The 18,372-nt window shown below is 38.1% G+C and overlaps 7 protein-coding genes and 1 long non-coding RNA gene across 19 annotated transcripts in view; 3 read left to right on the top strand and 5 right to left on the bottom strand.

The window, feature by feature from the left end:
• Window positions 1-6: 6 nt before the first annotated feature.
• On the bottom strand, window positions 7-1,339 carry LOC108631011 (uncharacterized). The gene is made up of 2 exons (XM_018034669.2): window positions 827-1,339; window positions 7-740 (listed from the first exon to the last, which is right to left on the bottom strand). The coding sequence occupies exons 1-2, from the start codon at window positions 956-958 to the stop codon at window positions 306-308; spliced, it is 567 nt and encodes a 188-aa protein (XP_017890158.1). The 5' UTR covers window positions 959-1,339; the 3' UTR covers window positions 7-305.
• mtTFB2 (mitochondrial transcription factor B2) lies at window positions 908-2,781 on the bottom strand. Of its 2 annotated transcripts, XM_026818493.1 has the most exons (5): window positions 2,134-2,226; window positions 2,000-2,062; window positions 1,632-1,930; window positions 1,348-1,571; window positions 908-997 (listed from the first exon to the last, which is right to left on the bottom strand). In XM_026818493.1, exons 1-4 carry the CDS (start codon window positions 2,140-2,142, stop codon window positions 1,370-1,372), a joined length of 573 nt encoding a protein of 190 aa, XP_026674294.1. In that variant the 5' UTR covers window positions 2,143-2,226; the 3' UTR covers window positions 908-997; window positions 1,348-1,369. The 2 variants fall into 2 exon arrangements, with proteins under 2 accessions (XP_026674294.1, XP_017890154.1); XM_018034665.2 differs by having other exon boundaries at window positions 2,000-2,781.
• Window positions 2,782-2,974: 193 nt separating this feature from the next.
• Window positions 2,975-4,567, top strand: LOC108631009 (3'(2'),5'-bisphosphate nucleotidase 1). Of its 2 annotated transcripts, none has more exons than XM_018034667.2 (3): window positions 2,975-3,066; window positions 3,143-4,077; window positions 4,137-4,567. In XM_018034667.2, exons 2-3 carry the CDS (start codon window positions 3,415-3,417, stop codon window positions 4,395-4,397), a joined length of 924 nt encoding a protein of 307 aa, XP_017890156.1. In that variant the 5' UTR covers window positions 2,975-3,066; window positions 3,143-3,414; the 3' UTR covers window positions 4,398-4,567. The 2 variants fall into 2 exon arrangements, with proteins under 2 accessions (XP_017890156.1, XP_017890155.1); XM_018034666.2 differs by having other exon boundaries at window positions 2,979-3,070.
• LOC108631007 (luciferin 4-monooxygenase) lies at window positions 4,403-7,003 on the bottom strand. Its single transcript, XM_018034661.2, has 5 exons — window positions 6,866-7,003; window positions 5,598-6,391; window positions 5,352-5,524; window positions 4,887-5,294; window positions 4,403-4,683 (listed from the first exon to the last, which is right to left on the bottom strand). Exons 1-5 carry the CDS (start codon window positions 6,980-6,982, stop codon window positions 4,562-4,564), a joined length of 1,614 nt encoding a protein of 537 aa, XP_017890150.1. The 5' UTR covers window positions 6,983-7,003; the 3' UTR covers window positions 4,403-4,561.
• A 2,085-nt stretch (window positions 7,004-9,088) lies between these two features.
• LOC108630963 (60S ribosomal protein L17-like) lies at window positions 9,089-10,292 on the top strand. The gene is made up of 4 exons (XM_018034572.2): window positions 9,089-9,272; window positions 9,400-9,559; window positions 9,660-9,830; window positions 9,910-10,292. Exons 1-4 carry the CDS (start codon window positions 9,192-9,194, stop codon window positions 10,053-10,055), a joined length of 558 nt encoding a protein of 185 aa, XP_017890061.1. The 5' UTR covers window positions 9,089-9,191; the 3' UTR covers window positions 10,056-10,292.
• Window positions 10,293-10,627: 335 nt separating this feature from the next.
• LOC108631001 (NEDD8-conjugating enzyme UBE2F) lies at window positions 10,628-12,599 on the top strand. Of its 2 annotated transcripts, XM_018034644.2 has the most exons (5): window positions 10,628-10,811; window positions 11,145-11,267; window positions 11,334-11,495; window positions 11,893-12,054; window positions 12,122-12,599. In XM_018034644.2, the coding sequence occupies exons 2-5, from the start codon at window positions 11,160-11,162 to the stop codon at window positions 12,236-12,238; spliced, it is 549 nt and encodes a 182-aa protein (XP_017890133.1). In that variant the 5' UTR covers window positions 10,628-10,811; window positions 11,145-11,159; the 3' UTR covers window positions 12,239-12,599. The 2 variants fall into 2 exon arrangements, with proteins under 2 accessions (XP_017890133.1, XP_017890135.1); XM_018034646.2 differs by lacking the exon at window positions 10,628-10,811 and having other exon boundaries at window positions 10,840-11,267.
• On the bottom strand, window positions 11,549-12,118 carry LOC113465071 (uncharacterized). Its single transcript, XR_003389898.1, has 3 exons — window positions 12,009-12,118; window positions 11,832-11,896; window positions 11,549-11,772 (listed from the first exon to the last, which is right to left on the bottom strand). It is a non-coding gene; the product is annotated as an uncharacterized LOC113465071 (long non-coding RNA).
• Window positions 12,600-12,605: 6 nt separating the features above from the next.
• Window positions 12,606-18,372, bottom strand: part of Obsc (Obscurin) — a 51,293-nt gene continuing 45,526 nt past the window's right edge. For all 9 annotated transcript variants that reach the window (XM_018034643.2, XM_018034641.2, XM_018034642.2 and 6 more), the window contains 7 exons: window positions 18,113-18,251; window positions 17,566-18,035; window positions 17,122-17,355; window positions 16,736-16,877; window positions 16,159-16,662; window positions 14,075-15,222; window positions 12,606-13,233 (listed from right to left, as the gene is read on the bottom strand). In XM_018034643.2, coding sequence (XP_017890132.1) covers window positions 12,987-13,233; window positions 14,075-15,222; window positions 16,159-16,662; window positions 16,736-16,877; window positions 17,122-17,355; window positions 17,566-18,035; window positions 18,113-18,251 — 2,884 coding nt within the window. In that variant the 3' untranslated portion in view covers window positions 12,606-12,986. The remainder of the gene's footprint in view (window positions 13,234-14,074; window positions 15,223-16,158; window positions 16,663-16,735; window positions 16,878-17,121; window positions 17,356-17,565; window positions 18,036-18,112; window positions 18,252-18,372) is intronic.

Raw genomic sequence — 18,372 nt, 5'->3', positions numbered from 1 at the left:
ATTTAAAAGTATTTTAACAATTTCGTGTTATAAGAAGCATACTTAAGGATAGTACAAAATATATTTTATAATTATGTGTTATACTCTCGTAATATATTGGGCGTTCCGTGCAAAGAGAAATCCAAATGCCTTCTTATACGAACATAATTCGTTTATGGAAAAAAGTCTGCGGATGATTCAAGAGATTCCGGACCCACTTCGTATGCACAGATGGAAAGTATCAAGTCCAACCATAGAAAGCATTAGGGATATAATGAGAGAATGTGTGCAAAGCGAGTTCAGAATCCAATGACCCATTTGTTCGTTCAAGCTATTTCTTTACATATTCCAACAGAATTTCTGCGGCTTCCTGCAGGGCATTTTCTCGGGGGTACTGTGATTAACATAAACACCGCGAGTTCTGTGTCCAAGCATTCGACTTGTAATGTAGTTTCATTCACGCTCAAGGTTTCCGAGGAGTTGCAAGGATGTCCCACTTTGTTTAAAGTATAGCAGCTGTCGTTGTACATTACCAAACCGTTTGTCGAGCAAGGGTTTTTCACACAATGCGGTATAAGCTCATCGTTAGGAAACACGTATTCTCCCTGTTTACAGGGTCCTTGAAAATAAACTTCATAGCATTTATCGTCCATCGGGAAATGAAAAAATTTCGGTTTACAATCGCAAATTTTGTCAGTTGCATTTCCGTAATTTTGCATACCATCGGGACATCCGTCTGATGACAACGGAGGCTTCGTTGTCTAAAACAATGATCAACAAATTTGCCATTATTATTAGACGCGTTGCTCCTTCATGTTACTTTGCACATTGACTAGAGTATAATTACCGTTGACGTCGTACCATCCACGCTGACAGTGTGAGGTATCTGTTTGTCGTCAGGAAATAGAATATCCTGGCCTATACAATTATATATTGTTAATGCGATACCGAAAATCACCCACTTCATGTTCGTCGTCATGACCGTCTTCAAATTAAATCGGTAGAAATATTAAATTTTCTACAAATATTCAACAGCACATTATAGAAACCTCGATTTATTGTTACCACTCACTTACATCATCAAGTAGCTTTTTAATTGGTCTGAGTAACTAAAGATACTGATGACAGTGTATAGATGCTTCACCATGTTTCTTTGTGACCTGACGTGACCCTCAATTCTCAAGGTCAACCATACTCGGATAAAATAAGAGAATCACGATTAATAGCCAATCATAGTGAAGCATTCTCTGTTAATTGAACTTTTTACTCCCACTACTTAAATTTAATACATAGTTGTATAAGGAAACGACGTTTAATTCGAATTGATGATCTTTGATACATTTGATAAACATGTACAGATTTACTAACAATGTTTGCGTTATATCGATATTCATTCACATTCCTCCATGTAAGGATCATATGTTTTTTTGATCTCGTTGGCGCTCAACAAAAATGAGCTATCTTTGAATTCAGGCCAAGATTTGAACTCTATAAAGAGATCAAAGACCTGACTAGGGCTCAAGTGGCCGAATTCAGTAAATATATTATAATTCTTTTCTATCAATCGTAGACCACAATCTGGTACTATTTTTCTGTAAGAATTCTCAATTAGTAATGAGGAAAGTATTTTTTTTTACACCATCAGTACTCACTCTAATGCAGGAATCACTCTTAACGATGGTTTATAAAAGTGATGTCTCACAAAATGCCAAAAGTATATTAGACTGTCCTTTCCATCAAATAATTTAAGGAGGTCAGCCTTCGGTTCTAACTTGACGACATAGAGCATCTCACTATCAGTTTTTCGTCCTTTATTATTGTTCACCTTTTTCTTTTTTCTCAAACATGGAATAAATCCTCTCCTGTCTATCGTACCAAATATTTTGTAATCCAATAATATATTAAACATGATACAGTTGGTCGAAGCCTTTTTACCATTGTACATAAACGTCTAAAAATAGAGCAACTTAACAGTCAGACAGCTAAAGAGAAGAAGAGTTTTCTCAATTCTAATACTAACGTTCCATACAGAAGGTGATAGGGCAAGGTAAAAGATCGGTCTTCCATACATCATAAAGCCTGTCTGGAATATTATGCTTATTATTAAATGCCTTACAAATAAATGTTTAGTCGTTGTCCCAATTATTTGCATACAACTTTCATCGTCCCATTTTCGTCTTGGTATATCACCCAAAAGTTCGCATATGTTTGTATGAGGTTTCTCTTTAATATTTAAATTCAACATTTTAGACATGGTAAAGAGGTTTCCCCTCTTTATTTTAAGTCGGCCGGGGTACGCGTTACTTAAATTGTTTAACGTGGAATGAAATTCATTGTATTTCTCATACAGATTTATGAATGGTACACCAGCTTGCAGCAAGCTTTCGGTCAGTACGCCGAACCCTGGATTTAATTCAATTACATGAGATACACTCTCAAGTAAATCGTCTTTAATTAATGCAACGAAATCATTGCCTATTTCTCGGCTTATTAAATACGGGTCGGTATTATTTATGCTCGTGACCGTAAAGTAATTCTCCAAAATCTTGTCTTTGAATTTTGGGGTAACGTTGGTTAAATATTCATAGAATATCGAAGGAATATTTTCATGTTTCATCGTGCTCGCTTCGATGTCATTATTATCTATCGATTCTATTTGTTGATAAGGCAACTGCATAAAATTCGAGTACGAAATACGTTTATTTATTACACAAAAGATGACACGATTCTGCGATTTGGTTATCGGCGATAAACAAGTAATTGGTAATGCCATTAGCTGTTTACGTAACATAATCACGTTTGTTACTCCGTCCAACAGTAATCGTTAAATTATTAAGCGTATGCTCTTCGAGATCACGCGTGTACGCACATTACATTTTACTGCGGGACTCACGAATTACTTAATCGCGTTGTATACGTACAGAGCGTGACACCCAAAAGTAATAAATGACAGCTTTATTCGCTATTGTCTTTTGAATGTATTTTTGGCGGGCAGTTACATACTTAAAACCTGTACGGATTAACAATATCGTTTAAGATAACAATAGATATTTACAGAATGATATGCATCATTGGTAATTCAGTCGAGTTCGTAAGTTCTTTCATTATTCTTTTTTTCATTGTTGAATTACGTTGACGATCATTTGTCTCTTTTCCAACCTAGGACTCGCTAATAATCGAATTAAATAATACGAACTGCTGTTCGATGGATGCATGGAATCAAGAATTGATTTAAAAATTCTGATAAACCTGTTAGAACGTTTTACACTTTCTTGTGGGTTACCTAATGTATCCTTGAGGAACGCGCATACTTTCTAAGCTTTTTTTAACATTTTTATCACCGAATATAAGTGGCATAATTAGCCACAGGTTTCAAAGGCATCGTGTCTGTTGAGGTTCAATGTGAACAATTTGTTTGAAAACCAAGTGAGAAAAATGGCGCAAAGTGCTTGTCTGTTGTCCAGAATAGTGGCTTCTTCTATAACTGCTACTGTGAGGGCAGGTAAAATTATCAGAGACGTTATGACTCATGGTGGGCTAAATATAGTAGAAAAGGGCAAAAACGATTTACAAACTGAAGCCGACCGTTGTGCCCAAAGGTGTATCATTGCCTCGCTAAGTCAGCAGTTTCCGAATATTACTATCATTGGCGAGGAAGAACCGTCAAATTGCGAGGTACCATCCGACTGGGTTGTAACTGAGGCAGACCAAGAAGTGTTGAAACTAAAACTGCCTGCTCATTTGGAGGATATCGATCCCAAAGATGTGTGCATTTGGGTAGACCCATTGGATGGAACATCTGAATATACTCAGGGCCTCGTAGAGCATGTCACAGTCTTAGTAGGAGTGGCAGTTGGGCAAAGAGCGGTCGGAGGTGTGATTCATCAACCGTATTATAAAAATAATACGGATAACGTCTTGGGACGTACTCTTTGGGGTATAGTCGGCGTGGGGTATGGTGGATTTGCACCAAGCGCACCACCAGAGGGAAAAAGGATTGTTACGACTACTCGTTCGCATTCCGATAGCAACGTCCAAGCAGCTATAACTGCTTTGTCTCCGGACGAAATTTTACGAGTGGGCGGGGCGGGATTTAAGGTATATATGAATCAGACGTTTGTTTAAGTCAGTTCATTATTTCAATTTATTTTCGATAGGTTATACTTTTATTGGAGGGCAAGGCTCATGCTTATGTGTTCGCCAGTAAAGGGTGCAAAAGGTGGGACACGTGTGCTCCTGAGGCTGTCCTCCACGCTGTTGGTGGTACATTAACTGATTTTTACGGGGAACAATATCCATATAACGCGGAAACTACATTTTCAAATGAAAAGGGCGTGCTGGCCACTGCCCCTGGTCAAATTCACCAATGGTATTTGAATCACATACCGTATGAAGTGAAGCAAAAAGTAGGAAAATAGTATAATTGGATGACAAACGATTCTTCATATATTTGCATGTAATGTTAAAATATCTGGAGCATGTGACTAGAGTAAACTAAAATTGATTCTCATTCGAAGATATGTTTCGATATAAAACTTGATCGAGTTTCTTCAAAATAAATGTAAATAGAATAAAATACTTTTTATAATTTTGGTTTGAGCGTGTCGCGAAGTGTTCGGCGAAGGATTTTTCCCGACGCCGTTTTCGGGATGTCCTTAACGAATTTGATGCCTCCGCGAAGTCGTTTATGACTCGATACACGTTCTGAAACAGATATCAGACATTACAGATAAATTCGTTTGTGAAACGATTAGGAGTTTCCAAATTTTCCTGGCTGTTGTATGATACGTATGTGGTAATATCTCGTGAACCGCCCTGTATTTTAAGATCGCAGATGATTTGACATCACGGGCCACATTTCTAGGATTTGCGAGTTTGATAACTCCTGGACTAGATAAAGTACTTACCATTGACAAAGTTCGCAACATCCTCAGCCGTTAGAGTAGAATCTTCTTGTTTAACGACGAAGGCAGTCGGCAGTTCTCCCGCCTCTTCGTGCGGCTGTCCAACAACCGCCGCGTCTTGAATCCCAGGACACGTTAGTAATATTGCTTCTAGTTCAGCTGGTGGCACTTGGTATCCCTTATACTTGATAAGTTCTTTCATTCGATCAACTACATAGAAATAACCCTCCTCGTCGTAGTATCCTATATCACCGGAATGGAACCATCCGTCCTTGTCGATACATGCCGTTGTCGCCTCTTCATTGTCGCAGTATCCTTTCATGATAACGTTTCCTTTGAAACATAATTCTCCCACACAATTTGGTCCCAGAGGTTTATTTGATTCACCTTCGTCGATCGGTATTACTTTTGCTGAATATAAAATATGAAATGAGAATTTGGAAGGAAAAAATAGATTTTGATCCTTACCTGATACTCCTGGAACTAACTTTCCTACACTCCCATACTTCGTACTACCAATCGGCGACTTGAGTACAGCTAAAGTAGTTTCCGTCAATCCGTATCCTTGTTTTATCGTCGGTATATTTAATCTTTTTGCGACCATCTTCGCGATATCTTCGGATAAAGGCGCAGCCCCGCACCTTATTAAGCAAAAATTATTAAATCAAATTTAAGCAATTTACTTTGATTCAACACATAGAAAATCGCGCTTACCAAACTTCTTTAATGCTAGACAAATCGTATTTGTCTACAATGGGATGTTTCGCTAGGAATACCATCAGCGGTGGTACGAGAGTTATATTTTCAATTTTATACTTTTCTATACTACGTAGGAACATCTTTTCATCGAAACGCGACAGAATCACGTTCTTATTACCGAAAACTAGTCTTGCTAGTATCATGGAAAAAGAATACGCGTGGAAAAATGGTAACAAAGCTAAGCACGTTACATTGGCACACATATTGTGCGGTTGCGCAGCTCCAATATTTTGTATCACGGCCAAGAAGTTTTTATCTGTCAACATTACGCCTTTCGGTAAACCTGTAGTACCGCTGGAACATGAAATAACTGCTACGTGATTGTTTACGTCTACCGAGCAGGCTTTAAAGTTATCAGGAATTGTTATATCTGATATCAGACTGTTGATTGATGACAGTTTATTGTCTTTGGACTCTGTTAACATGATCAATTTTGAGAGCCAGTCTAATTGAGGTGCAACGTTCTGCACAGTCTTCGCTCCAATAACCGAGGCGAAGATGTACTTTGGTTTAGATATACTCAATGCATGTTTCAACTCCCTTTCTGTGTAAAGAGGGTTCAATGGGCAAACGGTGACACCCAAGTAAAATGCAGCACAAACTACTATGCTAAATTCTAGATTGTTTTCACTGCATATAGCTACACGGTCATCCTTTCTTAATCCCTCTTTGTCAAGAGCAATGGCCAATCTTTGGCTGATATCTAATATATCTTTAAACGTATGTGTTTTTCGTGTATATGCGTCTATCTAAAAGATTCACACTTTTCATGAATGTACAGAACATCTTGCATTATTGTTTATACAGGGTGTTTCCGGATTAAACCATCAAACTGGACCAGGATGTTTTATGAATAAAAATGCAAAGTCTGCAAACACACTATATTGAAAAGAAGTTTACGTTTTTATTTCATCTCTTGTTCGAATACAAGCTTGAAATTCTTCCTATCAGTTCTTACTGCGAATTGTCATTTTAGAACTGATACTAATTTGTTTACTCATCATGACAGTACAGATATTTCCATAATTCCAATGTCAAACGAACTTGTTATTAACTTTAGATTTTATGTTTTTATTATGACTTTTTTATAAAACATTTCCAGACCCACATTTATATAACATTTTCATTTTCCCATTTTTTCTTGTAGAACATGCTGGTACAATTTAATCATTTAATCTCGGGACATCTTATATATTATGTTATGTTAAAATGAGATGATTTACCTGTGCTACCCAGCCACTGTGGACTCTTATTTGATTCAGGATCAATTGTCCCAATGATATATTCTTAAATTCTATTAAAGACACTGTTGGTCCATGCAAAATGTTTGTATCTTGCATATTGATTATATTTGTCTGACGCTTAACTAATCGTCAAGAATTGATTGAATTTTACTCACTTGATTAAGGTAGAAAAGTAATAAATACGACCTTCGAATGAAATGAATTAGATCTGTTCTTCTTAGATACTTCTATGCTTATTCGGAATGTACTTTTTAGCGGAAGACATGAAAAATATTCACCACTTTATTGACTGCTTCTTTGTCTACTGTCTGCTGTCAACTTAACAAGTTAAACGATGCCGAACGAATGCCGGTACTGATAAAATAGAGACGTAACAACAGTATGGCGCCCGTATCGTCGCACTCGAAAGACGCGCGAGTCGTCAGATTTGACATCAGTATTCTCAGTTTAATTCCTTTATTTCCAATTAACTCCGGATGCACATTGCGACGCCAGCACGCTGCAACTCGTGGAGTGTTGCCAACGGCCATTCTCAATCCTAGAACTCCACAAGCCAATATTCTGTCAGACTGCCGTCATTTTCACAGGTAGTTCTTGAAGTGCCTAAAGTGTAATTTTATTACTCGTACATACGTTAAAATCCTCAAGATGTCTTAGCCACGATACGTTTCATAAACATCATGTGATATTGCTACTGTATGTTATGAATTCTCGCAACTACAATTGTTGATCCTTTTTGTTCTCTAAGAATATATAAGTAAATGATAAACAAGTATTCTAAAACGATGTTGATTTTTAATTAGGTCTTGGGATGATAAATTCGAGAAGTCGCCAATTTTTGCGAACTGGAAACGACAAGTACAGCAGTGAGCCTTGCTGTGGTTAAGTCACTCGAAATAGGATACATATGGTCTGGGTTGCGAACGACTGGTCGAATTACAATTACAAATATTTGTGTACATATATATACAAATTGCATTTTACATTATATTTATCGATTTATAATGCCACGGCGGTGTTGTGTTCCCAATTGTAAGGGAAATTATGATAGTATTTTAAGAGACAAGAGCTACCTGTCCATATTTTTATTGCCTAAAAACGAAGAACTGCGCAAAAAATGGATTGCTGCTATTCCTCGTAAGAATTGGACACCAACAAAATATTCTGCCGTTTGTAGTCTACATTTTGCAGAAACCGATATCCAAAAATATCAAGCTGTTTTATCTCCTAATGGTGTACTGGAGAACGTTTTGTTGAGATGTCCAAAGCTTACTGAGGATGCAGTACCTTCTATTTTTCCCAGTTGCCCTCGTTACTCATCAAAACGAGCAGTAAAAAAGAAGGAAGATCCCGAAGAGCGTAACCAAATTATAATTGAAAATCAGGAAAATGTGATACAAGAATCTATTGATTCAGATATAATTCACGATTTTGCTGATTTAATAAATGACCATAAGAACAAACTTGTAATTTCAGACAGCTGGAGCGTTAGAATGTCAAATTCCAAAATTTACTTTTGTATGCTAGCATGTGATGATAATTCGGACTTCTTGACCCTTTATACACAGATTGTGATTAGTAGCGACATGAATGTACAAGTACTTTATAACGGTAACAATTTATCTTCGCATGATTTACATTGGGTATTGCCTTTAAATAGAATCATTTCTAGATGGTCTGAATTACAAAATTTACTAAGTAGATACAGTACAATAGATCACAGAATAGATTCTGGCACTAATATATATCTTATTAAAAGCCATATCGAAAAATCTCTTGATCAACTCAATAAGGCATATATTATTGTAGAATCAATTGATATTGATCATGCAAAAAGTCTTACGTGTGAATAAAATATCTACTCTATCTATAGGCATGTGTACATCTTGAATGTAAGATATAATATAAAGTATTAATAAATATGTATGTAAGATATATAAGGTTTGAACATTAGCACCAAAGCAGATTTAGCTTTCTCATATATAGAATTAGCTTTTTTATAATTTCTAAAATCAATTAAACCTTCGTATGATAGCTTCGATCGATAGAAGAATTTATTTACACAGATTCTCTTAACGAAATTTCATTTAATAAAAGTAGACCGTGTTTTCAAAAAGTATCCTTCATATCTAAATGTTTTTTAAATGGTTTAAAAAAATTATCGTCAAATTCACAAATTTAAATCAAATTTATAACTCTCGGTTGTGCATGCGTAAAAGTTCTGCGTTCTACGCATGTGCGTTCCTACAAGCCGCAACGAGGCCGACGTGATAGTGTCATCAAATTTTTGTGATTTTATCACATAATGGGACGTTACTCTCAAGAACCGGTAAACGCGGCGAAATCGTGCAAAGCACGAGGTTCCAGCCTGCGAGTACACTTCAAGGTAAATAAACGATGCAACATATAAATTTTAATAAATCTAACCCTAAACTTCTCGACATATGCTAAGAAAGGGTATTGGGACTGTATGTTTATTAATTCGATGAAATTCATTGGGTTTTGTACTGTAGAACACACATGAAACAGCACGAGCTATTAAGAATTTGTCTCTGCGAAGAGCACAGAAATATTTGAAAAACGTGATCGAGCATAAGGAATGTGTCCCATTCCGGAGATTCAATGGTGGTGTTGGTAGATGTGCTCAAGCTAAACAGTTTGGCACTACACAAGGTAAGTCACCCTACTTAATAAAGAATAACATGCTCTCAAGTTTTTTGTTGGAGACAGTTTAATGATTGATTAATAAATGTCTTTAATTTTCCATGTTTAGGTCGTTGGCCCAAAAAATCTGCAGAATTTTTACTGCAACTATTGAAAAATGCTGAAAGCAATGCTGACGTTGATGGCCTAGACCTTGACCGTCTTGTGATCAATCATATTCAAGTAAACCAAGCTCCATGTTTACGCAGAAGAACATACAGAGCTCACGGACGCATTAATCGTCAGTATTTATAAAAATAATCGTACAACAACTCAGCTTTGAATTTTGCAGTTTAACTAATTTGTACATGTTCTTTTAGCGTACATGAGCTCGCCTTGTCACATTGAGGTAATTCTAACTGAAAAGGAAGATTTCGTGGTAAAAAGCCCAGAAGAAGAGCCATCGAAAAAGAAACTTAGCAAGAAGAAGCTTGCTAGACAGAAGGAAAAGATGATGAGAGAATAATTTTAAATTATAACTGAATATTGCACCACAAAACAGACGGCGTTCAAAATCACTGACCGTGATTTTTCACGGTAATCACAAAATCACGATCACGACTGGTGATTGAGTATAATCACGACCGTGATCGTGATTTTCTATAGTAGCCTTGCTATAATCGTGATATTCATATCCATTTCATAGCTGCTAAAATAACCTGAAATACCTTTTAAAACAATTACTACTTAGTTTAGAAAACGGGTAAAAAGTGTATAAGAGAAATTATAAGAAGTATGTTTGTACAATTGTACATTTGTATAATTTGTATTTTACTACGTCGAAATGAAGGAAATAATAAATTTTCTTAGTTCATTTTTACTTGTTCATTTCTTTATCCATCTATTTATTGTTTATTCACATACACAGTATTTGAAACAGAATGATATTTGTTGTTTTATAATAGAGAAGAAATATTTTTGTTTAACAATAAGAGGATGTATCTATCATTAGAAAAAATATTTTTTTCACAATACAAAATAAAATTAATTAATGTACGATTAGGATGCGTAACAAGGGGCCGCTTCTGAGTGCGACGATACTGATACTGCTATCTACAGTACAAAATTTAGACTTCGAGTGAACTTCAATGTTTACTGTTTCGTTTCGAATGTCACGTAGAATACTTGAAATACAGATTAATGAAATACATAATCGCTAAATATACTTTGCATATATTAGGAAAGGGCGTAATAAGATTTTGCTGTATTTATATACTATAAGGTACCGTTCAGTTAAATCGAAGGTATCGAATAATTCTAACCTTAAGCTCAAACTGTTCTACAATAAACGTCAGGCAGTATTTAACAATAAAATTCTCAAATGTTTTCTAATAATTAAATCTCAGATTGAAAGCTGGTTTATCTATTAATTTTGTAAACTAACAGAGTGTGTAATAGAGTATCTTTTAGTATCCTGTTTACCGAAGTGGGGTTATCATATTATTACGAATAATGCATTGTTCTTTAACATTCGATACAAATGTCATAGTTCTTGTTTAGCTTGCGTCTTTATATTCTTAGTATATACGTATTTTTATTAAATATCCGTTCACAGAAGTTAAAAGGAAATATGATAACTTTAAGAGGGAAACTGAAGAAGGATGGCGAAATAGCAAACTCGAAAACGAGAGATTACACGAAACGTGTTTCAGTCCGTGATAAATTGTTAATTAAAGAGGTACGATGATTAATCTTTAAAAACTGCTGACTCTTATTTAAGAAACTTCTTTCTCCAATTATTTAGGTGCAAGAAATGGAACAAACTTTGCCTAGTACATGTCAAGTAAAGTTTCCTGATCCTCATTGTTTACACGAGTTTAGTCTAACAATTGTCCCTGACGAAGGATATTGGATGGGTGGTCGATTTTATTTTCAGATTTATATACCTGAAGAATATAACATGGCTGTAAGTATTATACTGGGCGAGGCATGTAATATTGGTTTTTAAAACATATTAAATAATTTTAGTGTACTTTTTCCCTTATATTTATATCATGTGATTTCTTCTTTACTACATTATGTAACTTCATATCAATAAGTTTCAATTTTGTTAATAAATTTTATCCGTAATCAATGGGATCTTGATATTGCTGATTAGTCGCCAGTGTATATTCGGACCCCTTGATCGTCATTGACTTCCTTTAAAATTTTATCAACCCTGATGGAAATCCTTGATGTAACCTCTGTGGAAATAATTTTTACACAACGCATAGTGTAGAAATGCCTCACTATGCATAAGTACCTCATAAGTGCCTCATGTTGTATTAATCATAGCCTACTTATAACTGGTACGATATTTTCAGCCACCTAAAGTTAAATGCTTAACAAAGTTATGGCATCCTAATATTAGCGAGGATGGTAACGTGTGTCTTTCAATTTTGAGACAGAGCAGTATAGATGAAATGGGATGGGCACCTACTCGTAAGCTGAAAGATGTTGTATGGGGCTTAAACTCTCTCTTCACCGTAAGCATTCGATGATCAGATCCCGAAACAGTTTTCGGATTGCCTTACTTAATCGAACTCTTTTCAGGATTTATTAAATTTCGATGATCCATTGAACAGAGAAGCTGCCGATCTATTTATAAAAGACAAGGAATGCTTTCGAAATAAGGTCAAAGACTATGTCATACAGTATGCAAAAAGATGATTCAAATCAATGAATAATGCTATAACAACGTAATTGTATATTAAATTCTGAATTTAGCTTTTTTTTTATTTCGATGATCATTTCAAATTTGATTACGTGCGTTTTCAAAATAATTCGGTGATCGATCAACTTCTATATCATATCATTTGCTACTAGTCTTCTTATTCTAGGGAGATTTTATTTGTTATTTTCTATTTCATTACTCGTGCGCAATTTTTGGAGTGCTCTACGATACTTTGTTGTTAAATGAGTGAGAGGAGAAAAAGAGGGAGTCTCGTGTACAATATACTTATCCTTTTTATAGAGCATTGTAATGACGACAGATCATAATTTGTAAATAAAGCCGATATTTAATAATAAAGCCTTGTTATAGTTATTTAATATTTTATTTCGTTATTATATAACCATCGCTTTTGTACAATTTCAAAGGTTCCGATTTGTACCTTGACTTGTTTAAAATCTGATTTATCCAGCGTTATATTTCAATACTCATTATCCTATCCCTCGTTCCTTATCGGTACGTCTGTGGCGTAACGTACATATGAGCGGCTGATGATGTCTCGTTAAAACAATCGACAGTAACAAATAAATAATAACAAAAGAGAGAACAAGGAAAGGTTTTTACGATTCTCCATTGTTTTTCGGTTACTCTTCCTTGTCCTTCGAGAGACTGACTAGACACGCGGAACGTTACGGTCGCGTGAAGAAAATTGGAAAATCATCGGCTTAATTAAAGTAGCTTTATTCATTAAAACGTGGTGAGCAGCTCTTCTTGTATGCTAGTCGATCTAATTAATTTCTGCGTAGACCCAAACAGACTCTCGGTCGCCAGACTTTGCTGATCGGACGCTATTTTAGCTTTTTCCTCGTGGTATTCCTCGTTATATTCTTTCAGCCTGTTACCCAGAAACACGGCCCTCTCGCGTTTCTTGATCATGAAGTCCGAGAGCTGTAGCCATCTGTGTTCGTGGCATTCCTCCACCAATGGTCTTTTACTGAAAAGAAGAGGAAACAGATAACATCCCTGTTACAGGGAACTCATAATTTATCCCGCACGGCACGCTTCCCCTCTTTTTCGCCCGTTTTTCGATCCCCACTACTATTCTCTTCATGCGCCATCGCTGACCATGCCTAGCATACCTCCATCAAGTACCAGTCCCAACCAGAGATCGTATAATTTTTTCCGCACGGCTCGCTTCCCCTCTTTTTCGCCCGTATTTCGATCCCCACTACTATTCTCTTCATGCGCCTTCGCTGACCATGCCTAACATACCCCCATCAAGTACCAGTCCCCACCATATTCGCGTCGTCCCCGCTTTCCGGCCAAGGGACAAATTATACGATCCGTGGTCCCAACCATGGTCGCGTCGCCCCCACTTTCCGGCCGAGGGACAAATTATACGATCCCTGCCTGTTAGTCAAGCCTACATTGTCAGATTTCGTCCATTGCCTATTTATCAGATTCTTGAATCAGAATAACTATAGATTTAAAGCAGGATGTACAAATCGAACGAATCGTAGCGCGTAAGAACATTGCTATCCGCAATTTCGCTTTGTCCGCATTTAGGAAGCAGTGCTTGCTGTTCAAATTTTGAAGCAAACTGGAAGCACATAGGAAGTAGATCCTGCAGTCAATCTGCAACGATCTTCACGATTCAATTCATTTTACATTAAAAGGAGCGCCTGAGTTGCAGACCGCAAGATCTGCTGTCAATCTTGCATCTCTTTCAAGATTCTGACAACGGAGGCTCCTCTGTTTCCAAAATCGAAGCCAAATGCGGACACAGTTGCGGATCTCGGAACAGATCTATATTAAAAAATAGAAATTATACGTACTGCGGTGCCCGTTTGAAGATCAACATAAAGAACCTGGTCGCCTCCTGACTCAATTCCTTGAATAGATACTCGAATCTGTATCTGACGAACAGAATGTTCTGTCTCGTTTCGTCAGGGTCCTTCCCACGGAACGGCGAGATACCAGACAGTAGGACGTACATAAGAACACCGACCATCCATACGTCCGTTTGAGGATGGGCCGGTTCTTCGTTCCACACTTCCGGTGCTCTGTACTCCGGATGGCCAGCCTTCGGCACCGAGGTGCCCAATTTGTTGACGAGCCTCGCTGCACCCATGTCGACCAGTTTCACCTGGACAGATCTGACAGTGGACATCACTACATTGTCGGGTTGAATGTCCAGATGACAGTATCCTCGCCAGTGGAGATATTGAAGACCGTCCAATATCTGCGAGATGGCCACAGCCACGCAATTCTCCGTGTACTCGTGCCGACTTGAAAAGTACGTGAGGATGTCGGCACCCTGAAGCTTTTCCAAGATGAATACCGCGATCGGCGATCCCTGCGACTTGTATGCCGCCTCTAACAACACTATTCTCTCGTGTCTCAACGAGCGTAGCGCGTCGAATTCTCTGTTCACCTGTTTCTCCGTCTCTGTGTTTAGCTCCATGATCTTGGCGACTATTACGCGGTCTGTGCTTTTGTCGACGCCCTTCGCTACAACGGAGAATTGACCGCGCCAGATCTCGGATATGAAGCTGTACTTGCTGGTGAGATTCGTCTCTGTGCTCCACTCGAACGGGTGCTCCTCGATCGAGTAATCCATGTGCGGTTTGTCCTCTTCTAGGACTATCTCTTGACCCGATTCGGTTAATTCCTGAAGGTGTCTCATCGCCCGCGTGATCTGTACCTTCGGGCAACCTGGAAGCCTGGTTTTGATCAGCTTTGAGGCAATACCGTGTGCGCTCCAGCCGATGCGATTCCGTGCCGCGAGACGGAAAATGTAACTCGTGTCTGGTTTTAAATCCCTCATCAGGTAAAACTCGTGGTCGATGTTCGAGCCAACGTCTATCCATTCGAGCGTGTCGGCTTCCTTGTACTGGAGATTGTAGCATAACACAGGGGAGTTACCATCGTACTTTGGTTGCTTCCATCTCAGGAGTATTTCCGTGTCCGAAACTTCGGTAAGCTGGAATAGAAACGTTTCTCTTATAGTAATATATGTGACAGAGGGTGGAGAACGTTGATACACTGGGTGGAGGATTGTCACGGTTTAAGGATGAATTGGCTATACAGTCAATCCTAAAAGTTTATGCACTTTAGAAACGCATTTTTTAAAAAGAAATTAGACGTCGGAAGAACATTGCTAATAATAAACAACAAAAAAAAAATTTTCGATTTTTCCGAGATTTTTCCAAGGGGTACCCCTTCAATTTCTTCCAAAATTTCGTTTTTCCTCAATAACTCCTAAACCCTTGGAGATACGTAAAAATTGCATTAGATCTTTTTTGTAGAGCATGACGAGATCTACAATTTCCATGTAAAAATTATTTGCTAGCTTCAATAGTTTACGAGTAATTTGCAAAAAACTGTTTTTTCGTTTTTCGTTAATAACTCGTAAACTATTAATGCTAGCAACAAACTTTTATATGGAAATTGTAGATCTCGTCGTCCTCTACAAGAAAGGTCTCATGCAATTTTCCCGTATATTCAACGGTTTAGGAGTTATTGAGGAAAAACGAAATTTTTTTCCAAAAGTTCGCCGTTTCGACGGTGGAATGGTCGGATTTTGTCAACATCAATAAAATGCCATATAATCATATGTAACTCATTAAATATCGAAATTAGAAGAAAAACAACTTTTATTTGAAGCATTTTTCGCAATTTTGAAGAAAAAAAAAATTTTCGTCAGCGTCAATACTTAATTGGATATTTGCTTCTATACTTTTTAACACGTAGCTATTTATTATTAGCATTATTCTTCCGATTTCTTTTTAATTATAGGAAATGCGTTTTTCTAAGGTACTTTAAACTTTTGGGATTGACTGTATAGCCAATAAATCCTTAAGTACGGTAATGCCTGTTTTCAAGCCCTGATTGATAGAAGTAAGAATTCTTTACGTACGTCAGGCGAGTCAGGACCCGAGGGGACGACAGCTTCCACCAATCTCGTTCTGACCACAGTTTGCCCTATGGTGTTTCTCGCTACGACTTTGTAGCTTCCTACATCGTGTTCCTTCGTCGGGTTGAAACTAAGAATGGATCGGCCATCCTGGTCCTCGGTCACTTTTATTCTATGGGTTTCCTGAATCATCAAATCGTTCTTGTACCACTGAATCACCGGTTTAGGGCTGCCCACAGCTAAACAAGCCAGATACGCGGGCTTTCCGGGCTCGATCGGTTTGATCTGCGGCTTTTCACGGAAGAATGGCGGGTGTCCCTCTTTCTTCGACTCCAACATTGCCTCCGCCTCCGCGTAACTGTCCAAACGGGTTCCCAATTCGTGTTTCAAGCGCCTCAAGGTGAAGGTATCCGGCGAACCGTATCTATTGATCCTCGCTCGCCTCTCGTCGTCGATTTCTTCGTCCATAACGTCAGTGAAACGACGACGTTCCCTTATAATAGGCGTCTACAACGAAACGTCAAATAATTAAATGATTTTTAAGAATGATAAGTGATGTTCTCGTTGCTCGTAAGTTTACCCTCCAATCGAAGTTTTCATCGGCAATGGTACGAGAGAATCCGGGGCTACGGTTGCAAGCAACTTTCATGTACTCGCGTAGACGAACAGGGAAGTCCGTGTCCCGAAGTTGAAGGAGATAGGTGTCCGGTCCATTTTGGTAGCTGAAAGATTTTATTCATTTTTAATCAGTTTCTACAACATACAGGAATGACGAACTGGCAGACATTTTTTACGGCCCTTGACTTTACATCGATTTCACTGACCATTGCTCCATTCTTTTATGTCCAATTATTCGGAAATGATAGAGCCAGGTTTTTAATTGGTATAAGAACGATTCCTGCCTGACGTAGTGGTTCGTCACCCCTGTTCTAGAATATAACAGGTTTCAAATTTCTCGATACTCACTGACTCTCACTCTTGATGATGCCAATCTCCGTGTCGATCGGTTCTCTCGTTGGGTATTGGTTTTCCCAACCTTTAGGCGGAGGTCTCTTTATGGGAGTGTACGGCCTGTCGTCACTTGGCTCAGGAGTATATTTGTGGCCAGGTGGATAAACCATTCTCGATGGGTGTTCGAAGGCCGTCTCCAGCTTGCGTCTGCGGAACCATGTCCTGCAGGAAGCGTTGTTGTACCAATCGCTGAAACAGAGCACAAGTAAAAATTTAGAAGAATCTGTTCTTCCCAGGCCGAAATAGTAATTTTTTAAAATTATATCTGATATTTCAAAGATGAAAGACTATTTTAAGTTACGCGATTTTGAATATCGAATATCTAGTTACGTTATGCTCGTGCAATTTTAGTGGACAGCAACCTTTAGATTTTCAACGAGTGATTAATTAGTTACTAACCGATAGAGTTTGTAATAATTCTTCAAATTCTCCGACGGGATTTTGTACAAATCGGTCGGAGATCTATCCGCATACGTTAGCCAAGGATGAGCGAGGGCAGTCGAGACATCCATTCGCCTCTCGCAGTTATACATTAACAGCGAACGAATGAAATCCTTGGCTTCCTCGGAAATGTTTTTCCAGCGATCATCGAAATCCCACTTTCCTTCCCTGATCTTCATCAACGTCTCTCGATCGTTGTTACCCCGGAACGGTGAGATTCCCGAGAGCAGGATATACGTAATGATTCCTACACTCCACATATCCGTGCTGAACGATACTCCTTCGTTATTGGTCACTTCCGGCGCGACGTACTCGGGCATGCCGTACCCCAATGTCATCAGCTTCGTCGGTGTTATTCTCCTGGCGAGGCCGAAATCGCAGATCTTCAGATCATCGCCACCCGTGTGCGAGATCAATAGATCTCCGAGCTATAAACACGTCAAACATTTTTGTAATTAATTTCTGTATGGAAATAATTCGCGCAAGAGCATACGAAGAGATTAACCGTTAATCCAAGATGAGCGTAATGATTATTATGCATGTAATCCAATCCCCACAGTAGTTGTCTGATATAACCAGCGATCTCCGATTCGGTGTAATAGGCCTGCTTCGTCAAAGTGTCTACCAGATCGCCACCAGCAGCTCTGTTTGTCGGTTAAGAAATATAATGATATGTGTTTTATAACAACCATCAGGTTTTATAAACTCAACTTTGCCTAACAGGATTTGAAAACAATTATAAGTAAGCATTTGTTTTAAAGGATA

The sequence above is a fragment of the Ceratina calcarata genome, unplaced genomic scaffold (genome assembly GCF_001652005.2).
Source record: "Ceratina calcarata isolate Rehan_Ccalc_2016 unplaced genomic scaffold, ASM165200v1 scaffold8, whole genome shotgun sequence".
Classification (NCBI taxonomy): domain Eukaryota; kingdom Metazoa; phylum Arthropoda; class Insecta; order Hymenoptera; family Apidae; genus Ceratina; species Ceratina calcarata.
Note: the sequence above shows the minus strand (reverse complement) of the source record. Positions and strands in the feature narration are given on the sequence as shown.

Excerpts from the sequence above, each read along its gene's own strand:
- mtTFB2 (XM_018034665.2), bottom strand. The coding sequence starts at position 2,770 with ATGTTACGTAAACAGCTAATGGCATTACCAATTACTTGTTTATCGCCG. Across the intron at positions 1,931-1,999 it reads TATCACCTTCTGTATGGAAC|ACGTTTATGTACAATGGTAA; the intron begins GTTAGTATTAGA and ends CTCTATTTTTAG. Across the intron at positions 1,572-1,631 it reads AGAGTGATTCCTGCATTAGA|AAAAATAGTACCAGATTGTG; the intron begins GTGAGTACTGAT and ends GAATTCTTACAG.
- LOC108631011 (XM_018034669.2), bottom strand. The coding sequence starts at position 958 with ATGACGACGAACATGAAGTGGGTGATTTTCGGTATCGCATTAACAATA. Across the intron at positions 741-826 it reads TGGATGGTACGACGTCAACG|ACAACGAAGCCTCCGTTGTC; the intron begins GTAATTATACTC and ends TCATTGTTTTAG.
- LOC108631001 (XM_018034644.2), top strand. The coding sequence starts at position 11,160 with ATGATAACTTTAAGAGGGAAACTGAAGAAGGATGGCGAAATAGCAAAC. Across the intron at positions 11,268-11,333 it reads ATAAATTGTTAATTAAAGAG|GTGCAAGAAATGGAACAAAC; the intron begins GTACGATGATTA and ends CCAATTATTTAG. Across the intron at positions 12,055-12,121 it reads GCTTAAACTCTCTCTTCACC|GATTTATTAAATTTCGATGA; the intron begins GTAAGCATTCGA and ends AACTCTTTTCAG.
- LOC108631009 (XM_018034667.2), top strand. The coding sequence starts at position 3,415 with ATGGCGCAAAGTGCTTGTCTGTTGTCCAGAATAGTGGCTTCTTCTATA. Across the intron at positions 4,078-4,136 it reads TGGGCGGGGCGGGATTTAAG|GTTATACTTTTATTGGAGGG; the intron begins GTATATATGAAT and ends TATTTTCGATAG.
- LOC108631007 (XM_018034661.2), bottom strand. The coding sequence starts at position 6,982 with ATGCAAGATACAAACATTTTGCATGGACCAACAGTGTCTTTAATAGAA. Across the intron at positions 5,525-5,597 it reads TCTAGCATTAAAGAAGTTTG|GTGCGGGGCTGCGCCTTTAT; the intron begins GTAAGCGCGATT and ends TTGCTTAATAAG. Across the intron at positions 4,684-4,886 it reads TGTTGCGAACTTTGTCAATG|AACGTGTATCGAGTCATAAA; the intron begins GTAAGTACTTTA and ends TATCTGTTTCAG.
- LOC108630963 (XM_018034572.2), top strand. The coding sequence starts at position 9,192 with ATGGGACGTTACTCTCAAGAACCGGTAAACGCGGCGAAATCGTGCAAA. Across the intron at positions 9,273-9,399 it reads GCCTGCGAGTACACTTCAAG|AACACACATGAAACAGCACG; the intron begins GTAAATAAACGA and ends TTTGTACTGTAG. Across the intron at positions 9,831-9,909 it reads AGCTCACGGACGCATTAATC|CGTACATGAGCTCGCCTTGT; the intron begins GTCAGTATTTAT and ends ATGTTCTTTTAG.